Below are 22,646 nucleotides of genomic sequence, written 5' to 3'. Positions count from 1 at the left end.
GCGGCCGGTCTCAAAAAAGGAAAAAAAAAAAAAAAAAAAAAGAAAGGCCAACCAGCAGGAAATGGCCTCTGTCTCACTTCCACCTTCCCAGCAATCCCACATGAGTATACCTGATGGAAGGACTCTGATTCATATTCAGAATTCTAGTTCTGAGGGACGCTGGGGGATGCACTGTTTAGCTCACAAGCTTGTGCAACAGGCAGCCCACTAAGAAGTGGGGCAGGAGGCTTGGTGTCCAACTGATGTCACCAGCACGGGACCTTTCATCTTTAAAGAAAAGCATATCTGTATGCATGGGTTTATGCTTTCCATTACTTTCTGCTTCTTTAGTCTTTTATTCCCTTCCCTAAATAAATAGTCTAGCAGAGGCTATAGGTAGTCCTACTGTGCCAGTGTGCTGGCTGTGCTTTCTCTCATCTGTGTGTGGTTTATTTATTTATTTACTAATATTTTTTTTTTCTTAAAGATGACTGGTAAGGGGATCTTAACCCTTGACTTGGCGTTGTCAGCACCACACTCTCCCAAGTGAGCAAACCAGCCATCCCTATACAGGGATCCAAACCCATGGCCTTGGTGTTATCAGCACCACACTCTCCCAAGTGAGCAAACCAGCCATCCCTATACAGGGATCCAAACCCATGGCCTTGGTGTTATCAGCACCACACTCTCCCAAGTGAGCAAACCAGCCATCCCTATACAGGGATCCAAACCCATGGCCTTGGTGTTATCAGCACCACACTCTCCCAAGTGAGCAAACCAGCCATCCCTATACAGGGATCCAAACCCATGGCCTTGGTGTTATCAGCACCACACTCTCCCAAGTGAGCAAACCAGCCATCCCTATACAGGGATCCAAACCCATGGCCTTGGTGTTATCAGCACCACACTCTCCCAAGTGAGCCACTGGCCGGCCCTTGTTATTAGTATTTTTTTTTATTGAAACATAATTGATGGTACATATCTGTGGGGTACTGCTTTGCCTACCAATACGTGTGTGCAAGACGTGATGCTCAAATCAGGATAATTAGTATCAAGACGGACTTTGTGGTACTCGATGGCTCACACCTGGAAATGTGTGTCGTCAGGCAGACACTTCAGTCTGTAAGGACATTTATTTATTTATTTTGGTTTTTCTGAAAAGTTCATACAATTTATTTTATTTTATTTATCTTATTTTTTGTATGGGTTATGAATATTCATGGGGTACAAAGCTGGCTGTCACTACTCGTTCCCAAGATGTGATGGCCAGATCCACACTGGCAGCATGCCCATGACCACAAATTGCCATTATATCCCGTGTCCCCCACCCAATTATCCCCGACCACCCTCCCCATCCTTCCCCCCACTCCACTTTGTATCCCTAGGTATGATTTCTCCCTCTACTTAAATGAGGCTTTTATTTAGATTTGCAAACCGGGAGACCATCCCTCCATGTGAGAAATCAGTCTGCCCCACAAGCAGAAAAGGCGAGGAGGATTTTTAGTGTAAGTTCAGGAAAGTCTAGGTAGTAAGCAAATTCCAAACTTTGTGCAAAGACCAAATGGATAATTGACGATGGCCTATTGAATAATGGTTTTTTAGGCCTCTTAGGATATTCATGGCTACTCCAATCTAGACTACTCAATTGGTAAGTAATTCCCATTTGGTTTAAAATACAAGACTTTAACAACCATCCGTTTTCCCAGGATTTCTCTAAACAGTGTCATCTACGTTTGTCTGGGTATCTTGGTAATAATAAATTCCCTGCAAAGTTTGTTTGTCAAGTAATAAATTCTAATGGAAGTTCAGCTTCTTGGGCTAGAAGGGAACCAGTCAATTAAGTTAAAAAAAAAAATGGAGTCCCTGTGGTTCTTTTTTCTTTTATTCTCCTCTCCTGGCCCTTTTCTTCATCAGTGTAAATTTGCAGCGTGAACCTGCACTCTGTAATTTTTTTCAGATTCCTGTCCATCATGACTGCTGTCCGACTACGAGAATTTATCGAGCGCCGCCCAGTGATCCCACCCAGGTAAGGTTCTTGCAGATCCAGAGCCTCCCGGAGTGGAAGCAGAGCAAGCATGCACCTGGAGATTAGAATTTTCTCCCTGCTGCTCCGTGATTGAGAGGCAACTGCTGCCAGAGGTTCTGGTGAAGCTTCTTGGAGCTTAGGGAAAGTTGTAAAAAGAGAAATCTCACCCTCATCGCAGAATCCAAGCAAACAGGCAACTCCAAATTCCCACAAGAATATGGAATTTTGCTTGGAAAGGGCTTTAGCAAGAAGTATGAGGGGCCCAAGCTCAAATTTAGGATGGAGCCCCTTTGCTTGGCTTGGGGTAAAACTAACCATTCCCATGCTTTTGCAGTATGGGAGCTGAGCACACAGAAACTAAGGAGGAGTTTCCTTCATTTTTCCAAGTTCACCTATAGCATGAGAATAACAAGCCCTAGACATGTTCGATTGTGCTAAATTTGTCTTGCTGAGTGATATCCGATAACAAGCTATAAATCCTGACCCCCTCTCCCATCACCACCTGCTATGGGGTCTGCAGAGATTCAGAAGCTCTGCACCTGGGGCAGGGACTCTCACACTGTGATTTTGGGGTCAGCCTCTTGCAGCCCCATTGGCTTTGTGGATTTGAGCAAGCCTCATGTTTATTTCAGTCTTTAGTTATTTTAACAATGCTGGTCCTTTTTGCTCAGAAATTACTGCAGGAGGGGTGAGTCAAAGAATGCTTCCTTCCCAGGTACCTTCAGAATCCTCTTGTCAGAGGAAGTACACAGACACCCCTCCCTCCTTGAAATCCACAGGAGGAGGAGGCAAGTGGGGACAGGAATGGGGATTGGTTCCATTATTTCCTGATTCCTCCCTGCCCACAAACCCTTGGGCTTTCTGTGTGTGTTTGAAATCTCTTTTGTCTGCTGTGGGGCCTAATTAACTGTGATCTCATCTCCTGGGAAAAATGGAAACAAATCTCCCTTGGCTGCTTCCCGCCTGGTGCTCCTTGGAACGAAATCAGCCACCGGGCCTGGTCTGAGTCAGGGGTCTGGATGGAACAAGTCACAGCAGGCTCAGGGGTCCCCTGGAGACCTCAGGCTGGGCTGTCTTCTTTGGAGCAGCAGGTGGGCAGATACACTGCAGTAGCCCCAGCACCTGAGCTAGTCCTAGCAGCCCACCCTCCACCTGCAGTGCTCGCAGTGGGGCAACTCTTTGCCTAACTTATGCCAACAATAGTGGGTCTGATCCACCAGCAAGTCCAATGCATTTTCCCTCCAGGACTGATCTCCCATGGGAAGGGTTCCCTCGGGCTCCCTACCACCACTTGATCCAGATCACCACTGCCTACCTCCAGCTCACCTCCACTCTTGTCCTCCGACAACTCATTCTCCAGAGTGAGCTTTGTAAAATGTAAATTGGATCTCAGCCCTCCATTGCATAAAACTCTTCAACCCACTGCATTTAGCCTAAAATCCAAACTCACTGTGGCCTACAAAGCCCCACATGAACTACCCCTGCCTAGCTCTTTGCCCTTCCCAGTCCTCTCATCCTTCCTTGGTTCCTTCAGGAGGCCATGTGCTCTTCCTCCGACCTGGACTGCTACCTTCCCCCACCACTCCAGCCCCGTCACCCAGCACATCCCAGCTCTGTTGTCAACTGCTCAGAGAGCCATTCCTTGACCTCCTGGCTAGAGGAGGGCTTCGCCTTCTGCCTACCTCTGCACCTCTGTGATCCCCTACCTCACACCCTTTTTCATTTCCTTTCTATCCTTATCACAATTTACAATGATCTTCCTTCTTTATTTCCTGTCTGTCTCACCTACTGGAGTGATAATAGTGAAGACTTAAGTAGCCCTTACGGTATGCCAAGCACATCTGTGAGTTCCACTTGGGGAGTCTGAGGCACCATGTGGGTGAGTGACTGTCCCAAGATCCCACAACTAGGAATTGGCAGAGGTGGGACTTGAACCCCTGTCTGGCTCTAGCATCTGTGCTGGTGGTTGCTGTTGATGGCTGCATCTCCAGGCTCGGCCCCGTGTGGCAGGCTTGCTTGCCTTTCTCTGCAACTCGCTATCATAATCTCTGCCTCCCACTGCTACACATAGTAGTTCCTCCAAGCACAGCTGTCAAATATATTAAAATCAATGAATGAGCATTTATTTGTGGTTTGGCCTCCTGGTGACTGACAGTACCTGGGCCTGCCCTTCTGCTGCTCTGCATAGCGTTTATCCATTTCGTCCAGAGATGCCTAACCCTTAGGGCCATACCAGGGAAAAGTGAATTACAAACCAGTAGAGGCACCTAATAAAAGTAAATATTAAATGGCTCACAGGTAGTAGTGACCACATAAAATTCTCATAATAAGAATTATATGAGATGCAAGTGACTGGAGGAGACCTGTCACTCAGGGGCAGGGCTGAGTGCTGCTCTGGCTTCTGGAGCCTAGGATGCTCCTGAAAAGATCACTTTAAGGAGATTAAATTCAGTGTGTTATGGAAAAGAAAAGACATAGAATTTGTGTCAGATTTAAATGAAGTTTAAAAACATTGATGGGAGCAGTCTCTGAACGATCCAGAGGCAGCTTTGGGGTCAACCCAATTCTGCCTAGAATAATAGCAACACCTAATGCAGACGGGATATTTTAGTCACCAAGTCCAAATGTCTCATTTATTCTCATGTAATCATGGATGGAGATGATAGTTATCATTCCCATTTTACTGATGAGAAAACTGAGGCTCTCTCCTTCCTTGAGGAGATATGCTGGAGCCAGCAGAGCCTGGGAGATGAGAGCATGGGCTGGTGGTCTCCCAGCCCTGCCTTTAATCCCATCTTCTGCATTTATTAGCTTGTGTCCTTAGTTAAGTCACACATTCCCCCAAGCCTCAGTTCCCTAAAAGGTATAGCAGTCCCCATACTGTCTAAATTGCCTGAATATGGCTTTCCTTACCAGATTATGAACTCATCACTGAGTCTCTAGCACCTAGAGCACTGCAGACACATAAGAGCTTGCAATAAGTACTTTTTTATTGAATTGAAAGCATCTTCCAGCTAACATTGCAGTGTCTTTACTGTTTTTCCCGTACTTTTGATACACAATGTCTACATGCTATCTGCTCATAAGTGGAAGAATTACAGAGCTCATACAAAAATAGTGTTCAATTCTTTTGCGGGGGAAAAATCTTTGTACACACAAATAGATGATTGATGTGTGGCGGAGTTTAGAGAACTGGGCTTGACTCTTAGCCGTGGCATTTACCAGCCAGGTGGTATTTAGAAAGTCCCCTTAACCTCTTTGGGCCTCAGTCTACTCTTATAAAACAGGGAGTTAATATTGACCTTGCAAGGTGACTGTGAGAATGAAATGAGATTGCCTCTGTAAAAATGCCTTGTAAAGCATGCAGCACAGTACAGACATAACAGAAACAGCAGCCATAGTAACACAGGCTACCTGGGGCTGTGGGTCTGGCTCTGGAGGGATGAACACCCCTCACCTCTCCTATACCTATTCAGTTTTGTCTGAAGCTAAGCCCAGATCCGGCTACAGTCACCGGATCCTGTTACAGTCACCCTCCCAAGGGACAGCTCTGCTCTTTGGTGGATTGAACACATCAAACTCAAAGAGCCAAGCTCTCGGAGACTTATAAATAATGCACCTTGGAACCAGATGCAGCTGGACTGCTGCTCCCACTCAACAAGAAGTCAGGGCTTCCTATAGCTGATTCAAGAATCTTGAAAGCCAAGTCAACAGAATCGGCCTGAGCAGAGCCCTGGGCAGGGCTCGCAAGTCTGGAGAGTGGACACATGCTTTCATTGTCATCCTTTTACCTTACACCCAAACTCCCAAGGGAGAGGCTGGGTCCTGCACAGCCTCTAGCCAGGCTAGGCATTTCCCCTTAGGAGGTAAAAATTGCCTTCTAAAAAACTGATATTTTAATCTCTGGATGAAGAGCTTTCTCATGTTTGAGGTGAAAGCTACATGGGGGAGCTTGGAAAGATTACCCAAAGAGGGAGGCAGAGTTTTCCATCCCTTCATTCCCCAAGCCTTGCTAATTCTGCACCAGCCCACCCTCCCTCCAACACCCACCTCCTCTCTCACACCCTCCCCTCTCTCACTCCTGCTGAAACCTGCCTGGAGACATTCCCCAGGGACTGCAGGCAAGGAGTGTTCCCTGGTGCTGGTGAAGGGTTTGTTTCCTCATTCTCCAAACAGCTCTTACAGACTGCTTCCAAGGAGCAGTGCTTAGTTTACCCACCTGTATTCAGCAGGTATTTGTTGAATGCATGCCAGCAAAAGAATCTAGGGTCAAGACACAGCCAACTGCAAAGAGTGTTGCAACTGTGGGAAACCAGAGTGTCACGGTGGAGCTCCAGTGGGTTCTTCACACGGTCCTAGTGTAATCTCTCCAATGTAGTGCTTTGAAACTGGATGGGTGCCTAAGAAAGCTATATCTCCCACTCCCATGCACTCAGAAATATCATTTGTTCCCTTTAGTGTGCCAATTCCTCTCTCTTCTTATGACCTAATCCCTGCTGTTATTTACTAGTCATATTATCCCAGCCACAGGGCAGGTCCAGACAGCCTGTGGTTTTTCTGAAAATCAGAGTTCCCAGAGGTCCTGTTTGCACAGACAGAGACAGGACCCACCCTGCTCAGCCCTTACCTTTTATGCAAGTTAGACTGCCAGCCCATGCTGGCCACTGCACGCTCCACTCTGAACCCGACGCTGTCCCTGTCTTGGCTTCTATAACTTCCCCGTCCTGTTGCCAAATTCTAAACACCACTCCCGCTTCTGTTTCCCACTGATCCTTTATTCAGATCCCTATTTCAGCATGTAAAGAGTATTTTGAGGACAAGAACTGCTTCTTAGTCAGCTTTGAATCTGAGGAAGCTAGGAAAGTGCAGTAAGTGTCAGTTGAATTGAAGGCGTAATCAACACATATTTAGTGAGCTACTTTATGCAAAACTCCGTGCTACTTTCTACGAACTCTCCCCCTTTTCTGTGAATTTTTATGGCATCTACTGAGTGCTTAGAATCTGTGGAAGATCCAAAAGGTCACCAAATATTCAGGCAGTACTACCTCTATAAAGTCATCTTTCCAACAATGGTCACCTGCCTGTGTCCCCTCTTCTGGAGAACAGCAGCATTCTTCCCAATGCCTGCAGCCTAGGCTTTGTCTGGGACACTTTCCTCTCTTATGCTCTCAATCCTATCTCCTAAAATATCCTCAAATAGTCCTCTCCTCTCCATATACATTTCCACCATATAGTTCAGAGCTTCACGTCCCACATAAATCACTACAATTTATTCCTAACCAGTCTTTCTACTTCTACTCAGATTGTCCTTAAATTTGTTTTCCACATTGCCATCAGAGAAAATCTTTGTATAGCATGTGATTAATCGCAAAACTCTTGTAAAGATCCCGTCACCTACCTCAGTGGTTCTCAAACTTTCACACACAACACCCTCCTTTTTAATAACAAGTATTTTGCAATGTCTCCACTCCTCTTCCGAAATAAAATCTGTAAATAACATAATCCAACCACAATTCATTTTAACATACTAATATGGTGTTGTAACTGTAATGTAAAAGGGAAAAAATAATTTATTTTAAAATAAGATGTACTTGGGCCGAGCCCGTGGCGCACTCAGGAGAGTGCGGCACTGGGGCAGCAGCGCTCCCGCCGCGGATCCGATATAGGGATGGCTGCGGCGCTCACTGGCTGAGCGCGGTGCGGCCGATCTCACAAAAAGACAAAAATAAATAAATAAATAAATAAATAAATAAATAAATAAATAAATAAATAAATAAATAAATAAATAAAATGAGATGTACTTCGAAATGTAAAGTCCGGGCCGGCTCGTGGCTCACTCGGGAGAGTGCGGTGCTGATAACACCAAGGCCACGGGTTCGGATCCCATATAGGGATGGCTGGTTTGCTCACTGGGTGAGCGTGGTGCTGACAACACCAAGTCAAGGGTTAAGATCCCCTTACCGGTCATCTTTAAAAAAAAAAAAGAAAGAAATGTAAAGTCCGAGCACCACGACCCTCCAGCCTGGTCTCCCCAGACACTGCCATGTTCCATTTGTACAAACCCGTCTCAGGTTCCCACCCAGAAGCATTCTCCACCTCACTGGCTCATGTTTACACTTCAAAACTTCCTCATCACCCAGCCCTCCTAGGCAGGGCTAGAGTCTCTCTTCCAGGCTGCATCATGGTGCTGCTTTATTTTTGGGCCCTATGTCCTTCAAAAGTAGAAGAAATTAAAAGTTTGGCTGGTTAGCTCAGTTGGTTAGAGTGTGGTGCTGATAACACCTAGGTCCAGGGTTTGGTGCCTGTACTGGCCAGCTGCCAAAAAAAAAAAAGAAAAGAAAAGAAAAAATAATGTAATGAGCCTCTGTTTACCCATTCCTGTGTGTATTAGTCCATTTCCGTTGCTTATAACATAAGTACCTGAAACTGGGTGATTTATAAAGAAACCAAAATTTACTGCTTACAGTTTCAGAGGCTGGGAAGTCCAAAGTCCAGGGAACACATCTTCTTTGGTGATGGCTTTACAGCAGTGCAGGGGTCTCACATGGCAGAAAAATATCAGAGCAGTGGTGGTGTCTTTACAGCAGTGCAGGGGTCTCACATGGCAGAAAAATATCAGAGCAGAGAGAGAGCTCCTTTTTAAAACCCTCAGAACCACGCCCCTGATCACCATTATTAATCCATTCACTACTGCACGGTTCTTCAATCCAATCACCTCTTCAAGGCCCCACCTTTCAATGACCATAACAGGATTTCCCACCTTCAACAGTTACAGTGGGAATTAAGCTTCTAATACATGAACTTTGGGGAACACAATTCAATCAATCCACAATGCCATGTTTCAGAAATTATCTATTTGCCCCACTGGTTTTATATAATCCTTTTATTTCACTTTTTCTTAATATTTTGAACCTAATACCTGACAAGTTAAATATTTCCTTACAAATCATGAAAATAAATAACATTTGTTTTATTTTATTATAGATTGTGGTGGGGGAGGGAGGTCAGCAAGTATCTTAAACTCAGAGGTGGTGGAAAGGGGCTTGTTATCAATAACAAAAGACAGTATCAGCAAATTCCATGGGTTGTAGAAGCTGCATGCCAGGAACTGGAGACAAAGACCAAATATATTTTTTGTCATACCACAGCTGGTATTCTTTTGTAAAGAACTATTTGTAACAATTACTTTTTTCTCCCCTCCTTACTTTCTCCACTAGTATTTTCATTGCTCACCAAGGAAAGGACATTCAAGGTTACTACCCTGGGCAGGTGGCAAGATTCCATGTTGACCACAGCATGAAGAGAGCTCCCAGGTGAGACACATTTCTACATCTTAATTTCCAAGAATGTCACCAAAGTGAGAATGATAAACAGACAAAAAAGGTACACAATTTTAATAATAACAATAGCAATAAGCATTATTTAATAAATAGAAAATGTTTAGAATAAAATACACCAAATGGTTAATGCGTTTTTTGATTTTTTTTAATGAGTGATGAGATTATTAGTATTTTGTACTTTTTTTTCCCCTTACTTTCCAGATTTACGAAATATTTGATTTGGGGCAATTTTCTCTCCTTTTCTGAGTACCAGTTGCCTTATCTGTTAAATAAAATAATGGATGTAAAATTCCAGAACGTGGTAAACACTCACGATATGATTGCTATTATTTTGAGTTCATCATCTGATATGTTTTACAAATTTCCCTTCTCTTAATTTTCTCTGAATTAGTCAATTCCTGATTAACTTCCACGCAAAGAGAAGAGAGCCGTGACATCTATGCTTTAAGGTAGCCTATAGCCTGAACTTAGATGATCAAACTGGAACTAGCTTTAGAGGTCATTCTGATCCCATGAAATGAATGAAATGCAGCTCAGAGAAGTGACATATCTCGACTGAGGTCACACAGTTAGTTGGTGTAAATGTTGGCCTCGAATGTGCACATTTTCTGATTCTCAGTTCAAGGCTGTTAGTTCTAACTCCAATGCATACTTACAGTAAACTCTTCTTAGGGTAGGTTCTCTGCCAGGGGTTAGATAGCTGCTCACGACTCACCTCCACAGGGGCACCCTTCACAGTGTGTTCTATGCGGATTGTGACAATGGCCCTCCCACCCTTACCACCCCTCCACCCCCGTACTCAAAAATCAGTCCTCCTACCAGACGATGGCTCAATTAAAAGGGAGCCTTGCCTCCCCTGGACACTGACAAGACTTGTCCCTGCCCAAGATTAACCTTTAGAGGGAAACTAAATGCACATGTCAATCTGTGAGTTTATTAAACTTCTAATTAAGGAGAAGAAAAAGACAAGCAACATACAAACAGAAAATGGGAAATGATGCAGCTCTTAGAACCAGTCCTAAGTTTAGTTATCGTAGTCACGGTATAACTTGACAGGTGTCTAATGGCTCACCTCCCTCGGATATATTCCTCCACCAGCTTGTTGTTTTCAGTATCAGAGTCCTACCTTTGAGTGAAAGTCTTGTCTCCAGAAGTATTATTGTAAAAGGGAGAATTTTCTGGTTCTAGAGAAACACCCCAAGCAAAGGCAGAGGCAGGCGGGTGGTCCCACAGGGGTTTATCTAGGGGCAGTCACCAGGATGTGGTTCAGAAGTCAGAGCCATCAGCAGCACAGAAGTGGCCAGACTGACACTGATGGTCACTCGCAGGAGACTGACACATGCACGAAGCAGTTAATGTTTTGATCGACAGGGGAAGACATACTTTTCTAGGAAAAGGAGTGTTCCCAGCCACCATTTAAGGCACTCACTTTACAAGGCCAAGTACCTGTTGAGCATGCAATAAAAACAAACAGAGGTGGGTATTCTTGACACGTCTCCAGGCCCGTCCACAGCACAGCACACTGCCACCCATCTAGCATCTCTCCCCGTTCAGTGTCCCACAAGCATGACCAGATTCTTGCTCTTGCTTTTTCTGAGCTTCGGGCGCAGCCACTTCATTTGTGCTAACATACAATTTCCTAAAGAAGGCACATCGCTCAGGCTCACTTGGGAGAGTGCGGTGCTGATAACACCAAGGCCACGGGTTCGGATCCCATATAGGGATGGCCGGTTTGCTCACTGGGTGAGCGTGGTGCTGACAACACCAAGTCAAGGGTTAAGATCCCCTTACAGGTCATCTTTTAAAAAAAAAAAGAAGGCACATTGTAGTCAATTAGGCAATTAGGCAAACTTAATTTATAATTATTAAGCAGCTGTAGTCACCCCTTTAAGTGTGATTAGGTTGCAGTGATATAATCATGTACGACTATATCCCACTCACTCCGATTGGATTTACATGTTCCTAAATCTCAGCCAACATTTCATATTTTTCATATCAATAGTAGCTCACCTCATTTAGTTTATAGTTTTAAAAATATATGGGTTTATTAGAACATGTAGAAAACATTGATAATCAAAAAAAATAAATTGAAAATTACCAGTAATGTCATTATCCGGAGATAGTCATGCAGAATCTTCCAGATCTACTCCAATATAGGATGGGATGGCATTTTGAAAGCTGGGTTTTTTGGTAAAGGCTTGAGATAATTTACATACCATACCATTCATTCATTTAAAAATGTATAATTAAATTGAATCCTTTATTGAAACTTAATATATGGTTGATTTTTTCCCATCTCAAAAGTTATCATTCTGCAGCATCACTTTTTTTTTTTTTAAAGATGACCAGTAAGAGGATCTTAACCCTTGACTTGGTGTTGTCAGCACCACGCTCAGCCAGTGAGCGAACCGGCCATCCCTATACAGGATCCAAACCCATGGCCTTGGTGTTACCAGCACCGCACTCTCCCGAGTGAGCCACGGGCCGGCCCTTACAGCATCACTTTTAATGGTGGTGTAGAATTCCTATATATGCCTGTATCATTGTCTATATAGTATGCTTTTTTTTCACATGAAGGTTGTTTCCTTTCTTTTCATTATCATAAAAAGACTTTGATAAACATACTTAGAGCTAAGTCTTTGTTGACATCCCTAATTACTGGAATTACTAGGACAATAAATATATACACATGTTTAAGGTCTTATAATATCATCAGAGTTATGCTTTTTTTTCACATGAAGGTTGTTTCCTTTCTTTTCATTATCATAAAAAGACTTTGATAAGCATACTTAGAGCTAAGTCTTTGTTGACCTCCCTAATTACTGGAATTACTAGGACAATAAATATATACACATGTTTAAGGTCTTATAATATCATCAGAGTTATACCACTGAATATACACACCCACATGTGTGTGAAGACAGTTTGGCATTACATTTTGATTCTTTAATCTTCAGAAAGTACCTATCTGAGTAGGGGTCCAGGAAGGTTGTAACTGATTTCAGGTCCATCAAACACCAAAGTACACCATAGTGGTTATTTCCGGCCAAAAGAATGCATTGACTCCTTCAAGGAACCAAACAACCATAGAAAAATTAGAATGAAAAAGTGCACCAGGGAGATCTGGGGTACGGGAAGTAGCTGTGCATGGGCAGATCCAGTGGAGGTTTTGATGCAGGTCACCTACAGTGACCTGTGACTAAGGAGGAGGAGGGATGCTAAAGGGAAAAACAAAAGACTGAAATCCTTGAGGCATCTTTTGCAACTTTGCTAGGGCCAGCCTTGGAGCTATGGGAGTCTTGCCAACTCTACTTTGTTAGCCTCATGGTTGCTTCCAGGGAATGGATTTCAGCTGATGAGAAAGTAGACCACTTTTCTTCTACTGGGTGTTCAGAAAACTATTTCTATTTCCATTTAGACCACTCATAGATTTGGCAATTCCACCCAAGAGAGAAAGTCAATATCAGCCTCAATTTGACCAACAAACACTCATTGGATATATTTGTTTTAGAAGACATTCAAAGCCTGCCGAACCGTGGTATAAAGAAACCACTTATCAAAGAGACTATTCTCTGCCATTTTACAAGATTGGTAAGTCAGGTCAACTGCTCTTAACTCTCTGAGGTTAACCTTGCCTGGGCCACAGATCAGCATGTCCCGTGGGTTTGCTGTCTCAGGGAGTGTGTTTGGGAGCAGTTGTGAGCAGAGAAGAGTGAGTGTGTGTGTGTGTGTGTGTGTGTGTGTGTGCATGTGGGTGTGGGTGTCTGGGTGTTGGGGTGCAGGAGGAATGTAGAAAGATGCCCCAAAGTTCCTCCCTACTCTTTCCCCAGCTCCCTACATATGAGACTTCAGGGATGAAAGCACACAAGTGTCCTTGTTAGGAAGCAGGCTGGAGTCCAGCCACTCTTCACTGGGACATTTGCCCCACAACGAAATCATTATTGTGCCTAGACATACTGTTGAGGAATTTTTTTTTCTTATTTCCTATTTTAAATGACTTTATGACAATGGTCTGACATTCCGAGGCATGTTGCAACAATTCTAAATTCTCTGTGCTGCATCAGGTGGGCGAGTGTAGAAGGGGACCGGGGCTCCCGTGGGGTGGACACGTGGACACCCATCAAAATGTAACTTGGGTTCCTGGAGTCACTGGTGCTTTGAATGTTAGTTCATTGAATAAATTACTTTATTGTAGTGGATTGAATTATATCCCCCCAAAACTCACTGAAGCTTGAATTGTCTCCCAAGTTCTATGTATTAGAAATTTAGCCCCCACTGTGACTGTTAGGGGGGTGGGAAATCCTATTATGGTCATTGAAAGGTGGAGCCTTGAAGAGGTGATTGGATTGTAGGACCGTGCAGTAGTGAATGGGTTAATAATGGTGGTCAGGGGCATGGTTCCGAGGGCTTTGAAAGAGGAGGAGAGTGTGTCTTGCCTTCTCTGCTCTCTCTGCTTACCCCACCTTGCAATGTGAGACCCCTGGGTCACTGTCACCACCATCAGATGGACTTTGGACTTCCCAGCCTCAGAAACTGTAAGCAATAAAGTTCATTTTCTTTATAAATCACCAAGTTTCAGGTACCTTGTTATAAGCAACGGAAACAGACTAATACACTGACCGACTTATATGAGTAAACTCCAACATTTTGGGGGCTTTTACCCTGTGGTATGTGCAGATTTAGTTTTCATAGCAGCTTGTGGAGGTAAGTGCTATTACATTCTCCATTTTATAGTAGAGGAAGCTGATTTGCAGAAACTGTTTGTTAACTAGCCCCAGATCACACAGCTAGCAGGTCAGAGAAGCAGAATTCAGACCCAAGCCATTTCACTCCCCAGCTATGCATGACTATTTCACAGTTTTCTTTAAAGAAAGTCACTTTCTTTTAACTTAAAACTAGCCCCAGATCACACAGCTAGCAGGTCAGAGAAGCAGAATTCAGACCCAAGCCATTTCGCTCCCCAGCTATGCATGACTATTTCACAGTTTTCTTTAAAGAAAGTCACTTTCTTTTAACTTAAAAAAAAAAAAAAAGAAAGAAAAGAAAATGAGTAGATAAAGATGGTGGGGCTGGGAATGGGCAGGATCAACCCTTCCTTCTTTTTTCCCCAGGGAAAAGGGCTGCAGCCCAGATGCAATGCCAGAGCAGAGCAGAATGAGATGGCCTGGGCTGGGACCCAGGCCCCCGGGGAGCCATAAACAGCAGCAATCAGGAAGAGTGGGAACTGGGTGGGGACAGGCAGATCTTGGGAGAGCTGAGCCACAGATAGGGGTGGCAATAGATGAAGCAGGAATCAGGCCAGAGACTGACAGGAGGGATGTGGGATAAGAGGTTACAAGCAGGGCAAAGCTGGGTTCTGGAAGCCCAGGGAAGGTTGCAGATGGAGAAGGGAGGGGACTGAGGGACTGGGGAGGAGGCTGGGGGCTGAGATGAAGATCATTAGAGAAGGAGGTGCTGGGAGGTGGTGGTGGGGGTCCCAGAGCGGGCTTCAGGAGGGTATAATAGAGGAAGCTGGGGCTTAGGGGGTGTGTTAGTCTGTTTCTGTTGCTTATAACAAAATACACAGAACTGGGTAATTTGTAAGAAAATAAAAATTATTGCTTACAGTTTCTGAGGCTGGGAAGTCCAAAGTCCAAGGAACACACCTGGTGTTGGTGACAGTGACCCAGGGATCTCACATTGCAAGATGGTAGAAGCAGAGAGAGACTAACCTCTCATATGCTCTTCTTTTAAAGCCCCCAGAACCATGCCCCTGACCACCATTATTAATCACATTTGCTAACCATGGTCTTACAATCTAGTCACCTCTTCAAAGTCCCACCTTTCAATTACCATAATAGGATTTCCCACCCTCAGCAGTTATAGTGGAGATTTAAGCTTCAATGAGGTTGGGAGGAGGGGCATCCAACCTACAGCAGGGGCATAGATTAGAGCTAAAGGATGCGCATGGCCTGGGCAGTAGAAGCTGCTGGGGCTGAGGCTGTGGTCAGGAAGTGCCAGTGGGATCCCATCCCCACAAAACTGGCTGATCAGCTTGTCCTTTCAAGACCACCTGGAAGTGTAAATCAGTTTCATCTGCTTGAGGATATCCAGACGGGCCTCTAGGTACCAAAGTGACAGTCAATAGGATGCTCATTACAATTCCTCTGCTGTGAGGGAATCTCGTTAGAGAGACAGACACAAAAGATCTTCTCCTGTGCTTGTTTTAGAAGACAGTTCCTAATTCTTTCCAACCTGCATTGTGCTAGGCACATAGAAAGTCCAGGCTATGATCTTGGCAAGAGGAGCTCACCGTCCAATCGGGGAGATGAGGCATGAGGCATTAGGCTCTCAGAGAACGACTAAGTACCAAATAGAGGAGCAGGAGTTGAAAGACGAGATCACTGGGGGTAGGACAGCCAGGAAATCAGCATGCATGACTGAGGATCCGAGCTGGCCTTCCGGGTCAGATCTGCACAGTGGAGGGGAAACAGGACAGCACAGACGGAGACAATGCAACTAGAGACAGTGGATGATGGGATGGTGAGGCATGTGGGACAATGGGGAGGATTCCAGTGATGGGGACACTGGCCTGATTGGGGCAAGATAGAAGGGGCAAGTGGAAAGTAAAATGCAGATTGGCAGAGTCAGAGGAGAGAGTGCCTGGATCAGAAGAGCAGCTGAGGGAGTTTGGAAAGTCAACTTTGGACAATCAGAGCCACTGTAGGATCACGGTCAAAGGAGTGACCCAGTCTGCTAGTTAGAGGCTGTTAGTCGGTCAGCTGTGCTCAGGATGGGTTGGAGAAGGCATGGACTGCAGGCAAGAGGGGCAGCAAAGAAGCTGTGGCAGTGACACAGGACGGATCAAAGTCTACCTTTTAGAATAGTTGTTAGGATATAAAACATCTGTGCCTGGAACTGTGCTAAGTGACATACGTACATGTGCATACTCGTCATTGCAATTAGTCATCAGAGTCCACATGAAGTAGGTGTTATCATTACCGTTAGTGCCATTTAGCAGAAGAGGAAACTGAGGCTTAGAAATTTTAGAAACCTACTCAAGCAAGTAGCTGGTAAGCCATCAGTCCAGGCCAAAGTCCTTGCTCTTAAATTGAATGAGGAAGGTCTCAGGAGAAATAGAAAGAAGACTCACATGGCATAGCATTTGGAGTGAAGAAGAATGGTGCTAATAAAAAATGCACACAAGAGAAATTTAAGATAACCCCACAGCCTCTCACTTCTTCAAGACTGTTGCTGCCTCTGACAGAAATAATGGTTTTAGGCAGAAGAGATGTGATCAAGTTGGGATCCATAGACAATCAAAAATACGGTGCTGGCAAGTGCAGGATAGCTGACATGAGATGAGAAGCAGCTTTGGATAGTCCCTACTTAGTGAGGTCTGAAGCCTGACCTATTCTGGAGATCATTTATATTGAAATATGCATTGCTCCATTCATTGAATCATTGACTGAATGCACATTAGTTATCTATTACTGAGTAACAAATCATTCCCAAACTAGTGGCTTAAAACATTAATGATGATGTTTTTTATCTCTTACGGTTTCTGCAGGTTGGGAATTTGAGAACTGCTCAGCTAGGCAATTCTGGCTCAGGGGCTCTCTTGAGGTTTTGGTCAGTTGTGAGCAAGGGCTGCAGTCTCATCTGAAGGCTTGAGTGGGGCTGGAAGGTCCACTTTTAAGGTGGTCCTCTCACATGGTTGTCACGCTGGTGCTGCCTGTTGGCTGGGGGCCTTGGTACCTTTCTCCATGGCCTCTCCATGGCACTGCTTGAGTGTCCTGGTGGCATGGTGATTAGCTCCCCTTAGAATGAGCAATCCAAGACCCCGGGGAAACCAAAATGCCTTTTATAGTGTAGGCTCAAAAGTCACACACTGCCACTTCTGATGTATCCTATTAGTCATACACAGCCAGCCCTAACCCAGTGTGGAGGGGATTACACAAGGCACAGATGCCAGGGGGCAAGGATTCTTGGGGTCCATCTTGGAAGGCAGCAACCACAGTACGATGCAGTGTTTATTGAGTGCCACTATGACTGCTATCTGCTGGGGATACGGTGACAAGATATCTCCTTTTACAGAGCTGACATTTTGGTGGGGGATACAGAGCATAACAAAGTACATTTATAAAAAGTATATAGATCATGGTAGTGCTGTAAGGGAAATAAACAAGGAGATAAGTATAGCTAAAGGAAGTTACTTTAAATAGAGCAGTCAGGGACCGTGTCTATACAATTTTAGCTGAGCCCTGAAAAATAAGAATGAATCATAGAAAGAGCATTTCAAGCAAAAGGATTAGTCAGGACATTGAAGGATTTTGAACAGAAGAGTGACCTATATTTTAAAAAGACCACTCAAGCTGGTATTAAGACACTGTTCAGAGCGGGACAAGAGGCAGGGCATGCAGACCATCGAAAAGCTATTTAATAATTTTGACTAGAAATGATGGTGGCTTGGACCTGCAAGGAAGATGAAGAGGAATACACAGATTGCAGAAATATTTTGGAGGTGACATCGGTGGGGCTTGGTAATACATTTGACGTCAGGTGCATTTTCACTCATGCATATGTATTCCTTCAGTGAATAATTTGAGAGCCTATTTAAATACCAGCACAGTCAATGTTCTTCACTTTTGGCAATACCATGTGAAGCAAAAATACACACAAGGTTTCTACATTCAAGAACCTTCACAGAAATAATCATAAAATTCCACCTACCATAAATGCTATGAAGCAGAATTTATGTGGTACTATAGGAGCATGTAGTAGGTCAGAGAAGGTTCTCTGAAGAAATGATGAGCTGAGAGCTGAAAGGATGAGCTTAAAATTAACTAGGCAAGGAATGGGGGAAAAGCTTCACAGAGAGCATAGCATGTGCAAAGGCCCTGTGGTAGAAGAAGCAGAACATGAGGGCCGGCCCGTGGCTCACTTGGTAGAGTGTGGTGCTGATAACACCAAGGCCACGGGTTCGGATCCTATATAGGGATGGCCGGTTTGCTCACTGGCTGAGTGTGGTGCTGACAACACCAAGCCAAGGGTTGAGATCCCCTTACCGGTCATCCTTTTAAAAAAAAAAAAATAAAAAAATAAATAAGAAGAAGCAGAACATGTTTGAGTAACTAAACAAAATAAGGGTGCTAGAGCACAGAAATCAAGAAAGATCATGGAGCAGGGTGTGGCTGGAGAAACAGCAAGACCAGAATAAAAGGGACTTTACAGGCCATATTTGGGTTTTTGCCCTCTAGCATGAGAATAATGGGAAACTGCTGACGATTTTTTTTTTTTTTTTAAAGATGACCGGTAAGGGGATCTCAACCCTTGGCTTGGTGTTGTCAGCACCACACTCAGCCAGTGAGCAAACCGGCCATCCCTATATGGGATCCGAACCCGTGGCCTTGGTGTTATCAGCACCGCACTCTACCGAGTGAGCCATAGGCCGGCCTAACTGCTGACAATTTTTAAAGAGAGTGGAGATGATGATTAAAATTTAATTTTGAAAAGATTACTCAAACTGTGGAGAAGGAAATGGGGTGGGGAGGCAGGATGTGAAAATTCTCCAGAGATGGCACATCTATCATACTCCTGGGTTAATAAAGTGTTATCCATTCTTAACATCAAGAAATGTTTATTTCTTGAAATGCTAAGGAAAGTAGAATAGAACAGTGAAAAGATTATGGACTTTGGAACCTGATAATCCTGGGTCAAATGTGGGTTCCACCTCTTACAAACTGTGTAAATTTGGACAAATTAATAATGTATTTGTGAGGGTTACTGTCAATGATAGAGTTAACATAAGTAAAACACCTAATAACATCATAAAGTTTTCCTATAATGCTATCACTGAAATAGTCTGGTCTTTGTTTCACTGAGCAATGATTATTGTATTCAGTTCAAGCCCCCTTGAAACTTTATCTTTAGATGGCACAACTGTCAGTGATTCTAGCCAAGTAGTCATAAGATATGAAGGAACTTCAGTGCATACAAATTTAGTGACGGCAACAACTGCAGTTTCAGACAAAGATAATACAAAGTGACCCTTTGGTAATGCAAGACTAACAGAGTTAGGGGGTTTGGAATTAGGATGTTAAAACGTAAATTTATGGGCCGGCCCGGTGGCGCACTGCTACAGTGCGCCGCTTGGGAAGTGAAGCGGCGCTCCCACCGAGGGTTCGGATCCCACATATAGACCGGCCGCTCACTGGCTGAGCGAGGTGCGGGGGCAACACCGAGGGTTGCGATCCCGTGGCCGGTCCCGGTCCGGTACAGGCGCGACACTGAGGGTTGCGATCCATTGCCGGTCACAAAAAAAGAGACAAAAAGGAAAAAAAAATGTAAATTTATGTAATTTATTTCATTTTATTTACATGTTGGCATAATTTAACAGTATGTCTCCTAATCAGAGACTGAACCAAAGAAACAACCTTCTGATTGAATTCTTTTTCCCATATTTTAAATACATTCCTTTGTCTTCAGTCTCATAAATTATGTTGTTATTGGGCACAATTGCTAAAAGGACACTGTGTGTTAAAATTTAGGAGTGAGTAGTCATAAAATAAATCATTCATTTGTTTTAAATTCCAGATTGGGACCAGAAATTAGGCACGGTTTCATCGAATCCTAGGCCACTTAATTCTCTGCCAGAGCTCTACTGTTGTGAAGAGAGGAGTAGCTTGAGAAGAAATGCTTTTAATCTAAAATAACCATGGCATTCGAACAAAATAAAATTTCGTGTTCTTAGGTGACTCTTTTAGACTAAGTTAATAGTAGCAGAAACCCAGGTTTACAGCATAGGGCTGTAGTGAGATGTGGGATTGGTAAAAGGAAAATTAACTGAAAGTCTGTATATAGAAGAGTTAACAGTCCTATCTCAGCAAGAAGAAAGCCTGACAACTAGGCAAAAAGCTAAGAAATGATCCCAAAGAAAAGAATCCTATTTCCTGACTTCTAGGGACACCCAGCATACTAGTTGTTTTCCTACTTAATCACCCCAAACTTCCCCCAAGAACCCAGAGTTTCATATAGCTTTCCATCACCTAGTCTTAGATGTAAAAGTTCCAACCAAGGATCACCGCATATTTGAAAAAATAAGGCAACATGAAAGACAAAGACCGAAATAAAAAGAAGAAATTGCCCCAGAGGAAACAGAATTTAAGGAACACAAAAGAACATAAAAAAGGCTAACTCAACAATTTATATTAGTTAAGGTTCTCCAGAGAGGGCTGGCCCAGTGGCGCACTGGAGAGTGCGCCACTTGGGAGTGTGGCGGTGCTCCCGCCGAGGGTTCGGATCCCATGTGGAGACCGGTTCCCGCTTGCTGGCTGAGCGCGGTGCGGGCGCGACACTGAGGGTTGCGATCCCGTTACCGGTCAGTAAAAAAGACAAAAAAGAAAAAAAAAAGGTTCTCCAGAGAAAGGGAAGCAATCGGAGAGAGAGCTATATATAAAGGGATTTATTACAAAGGATTGCCACACGCGATTATGGAGGCTGAGAGGTCCCACAATCTGCCATCTCAACCTGGCGGCCCAAGAAAACTGGTGATATGGTTCCAGTCCAAGCCTGAAGGCCTAAGAACTGGGGGGCCAATGGTATAAGTCCCAGTCCATGCTCAAAGGCCCAAGAACTGGGAACGCTGATGTCAAAGGACAGGAGATGATGAATGTCCCAGCTCAAGCAGAGAGCGAATTTGCCCTTCCTCCACCTTTTTCTTCTATTCTGTCCATCAGCAGATTGGGTGATGTCCTTCCACACCAGTGAGGTCAATCTTTTTTACTCTTCTTTACCACCAGTCTACTGATTCAAATACTAATCTCTTCCAGAAACACCCTCACAGAAATAATGTTTACCAGCTGTCTGGGCATTCCTTATCCCAGTCAAGTTGACACATAAAATGAACCACAACAAATGTACTCCTTGTCAACTTGGAACCCATATGCATCATCTTAAATCATACCTAATCCTCAAATAAAGATAACAGCAAGATCATAATTCTGCCTAACATGATAAAACTATTCTGTGTACAACCAAAAATGCACCAATCTCAGTGCATTCACCTCCCAGAAAAGGTGAAGTTCTTGAATGGTGATGTTTACTCTTCTCTGGATATCCCATAACTTAAACGATATGATGTGAAATTAATGGTATTCAAATACTATACCTTAGAAAGTACATCTTATATTACATGACAAGACAATAAGAGAGGAAAGAAAACAAAAGATTTTTGCTTACTGCATGTATATATACACACAAACATATTCATAAAAAAATAAGGAGGACATACTCATGACAATTACAGTCCTCATTTCTGTACTGGTTTTGTGGTTGTAGATGGCATTTATAACCACCTTTTCCTACTACTCATTCTGTATTTCCTTTGCCTTCAGCAAGCAGCTCAACTGGTCATGGCTCTTTACCTGGCAAGGTGGCCCAAACCTTTATTCCTAAAGGTTGTGAGTCATTAATAGTCCTGCCTGGATTGGATTGTTGTAGTTTTCCATTGGTCTTAATCACAGGGCATAGTGGTACTAAGAGACACCTAAGGGATCTCCCATATTCGAGACATATACTTCCTCAGCTCCATTATAGAGTAGTAATTCAATTTCCCCTGGGGAGTCCAGACCAACTACCCGCAACCAACACAGTAACTCCCACCTTGTTGACTCAGAGATATGAGGAGCCGAAAGGGGCCAGGTGGCAGTCTTAACTTCCAGTTCAGTGAAATCATTGTGTGCCTCCTGGTGAAAGCATTCCTCTCTCTGGAACTAAGACTTCTAGACCAACAGAGCATAAAGTCCTGGGAACTGGAAGCAAAAATTTGGCTAATTGGTCACGAGAGATAATAGTGAATCATGCCACTCCGCAGTACCAGTTCTTGGTTCCTGGATCTGTGAATTATGGCTGTTGGAAAAACAGCACCATATATTGGACGTGCATTCAGAGCATATGCAGCTTTCTGAAGAACCTTGCCCCAGCTCTGCAAGGTGCTACCGTCTAGTTGACACTGTCACCGATTCTTCAAAAGGCCATTCCACGGTTATATCAAGCCAATTGGTTCTGGATGTTGGAAAACATGGTAAAACCAGTGAATTCCAGAAGCATGGTCCCACTGATGCACCTCTTTTGCTCTGAAGTCAAGTTCCTTAATCAAAAGCAATGCTGTGTGAAATACCATGATGGCGGACAAGGCATTTTGTAAGTTCACTGATGGTAGCTTTAGCAGAAGCATTGTGTGCAGGAAAGACAAATCCATATCCAGAGTGAGTGCATATTCCAGTAAGGACAAAACACCACCCTTTCCATGATGGAAGCAG

The 22,646-nt window shown here is 44.0% G+C and overlaps 1 protein-coding gene across 2 annotated transcripts in view; it reads left to right on the top strand.

Moving 5' to 3' along the window:
- Nucleotides 1-20,058, top strand: part of LOC103601553 (chromosome unknown open reading frame, human C1orf100) — a 29,975-nt gene extending 9,917 nt beyond the window's left edge. Inside the window, exons 2-5 of one of the 2 annotated variants that reach the window (XM_008585987.1) lie at nucleotides 1,937-2,005; nucleotides 9,223-9,318; nucleotides 12,860-12,936; nucleotides 19,921-20,058. In XM_008585987.1, the coding sequence (XP_008584209.1) occupies nucleotides 1,950-2,005; nucleotides 9,223-9,318; nucleotides 12,860-12,936; nucleotides 19,921-20,039 (348 nt within the window). In that variant the 5' untranslated portion in view covers nucleotides 1,937-1,949 and the 3' untranslated portion in view covers nucleotides 20,040-20,058. Of the gene's footprint in view, nucleotides 1-1,936; nucleotides 2,006-9,222; nucleotides 9,319-12,763; nucleotides 12,937-19,920 lie in introns of both variants that reach the window. The other variant, XM_008585986.1, reaches the window with a different exon arrangement.
- Nucleotides 20,059-22,646: the final 2,588 nt, after the last annotated feature.

The sequence above is a fragment of the Galeopterus variegatus genome, unplaced genomic scaffold (genome assembly GCF_000696425.1).
Source record: "Galeopterus variegatus unplaced genomic scaffold, G_variegatus-3.0.2 Scaffold3788, whole genome shotgun sequence".
NCBI lineage: Eukaryota > Metazoa > Chordata > Mammalia > Dermoptera > Cynocephalidae > Galeopterus > Galeopterus variegatus.
This window is presented reverse-complemented; position numbering and strand designations above follow the sequence as displayed.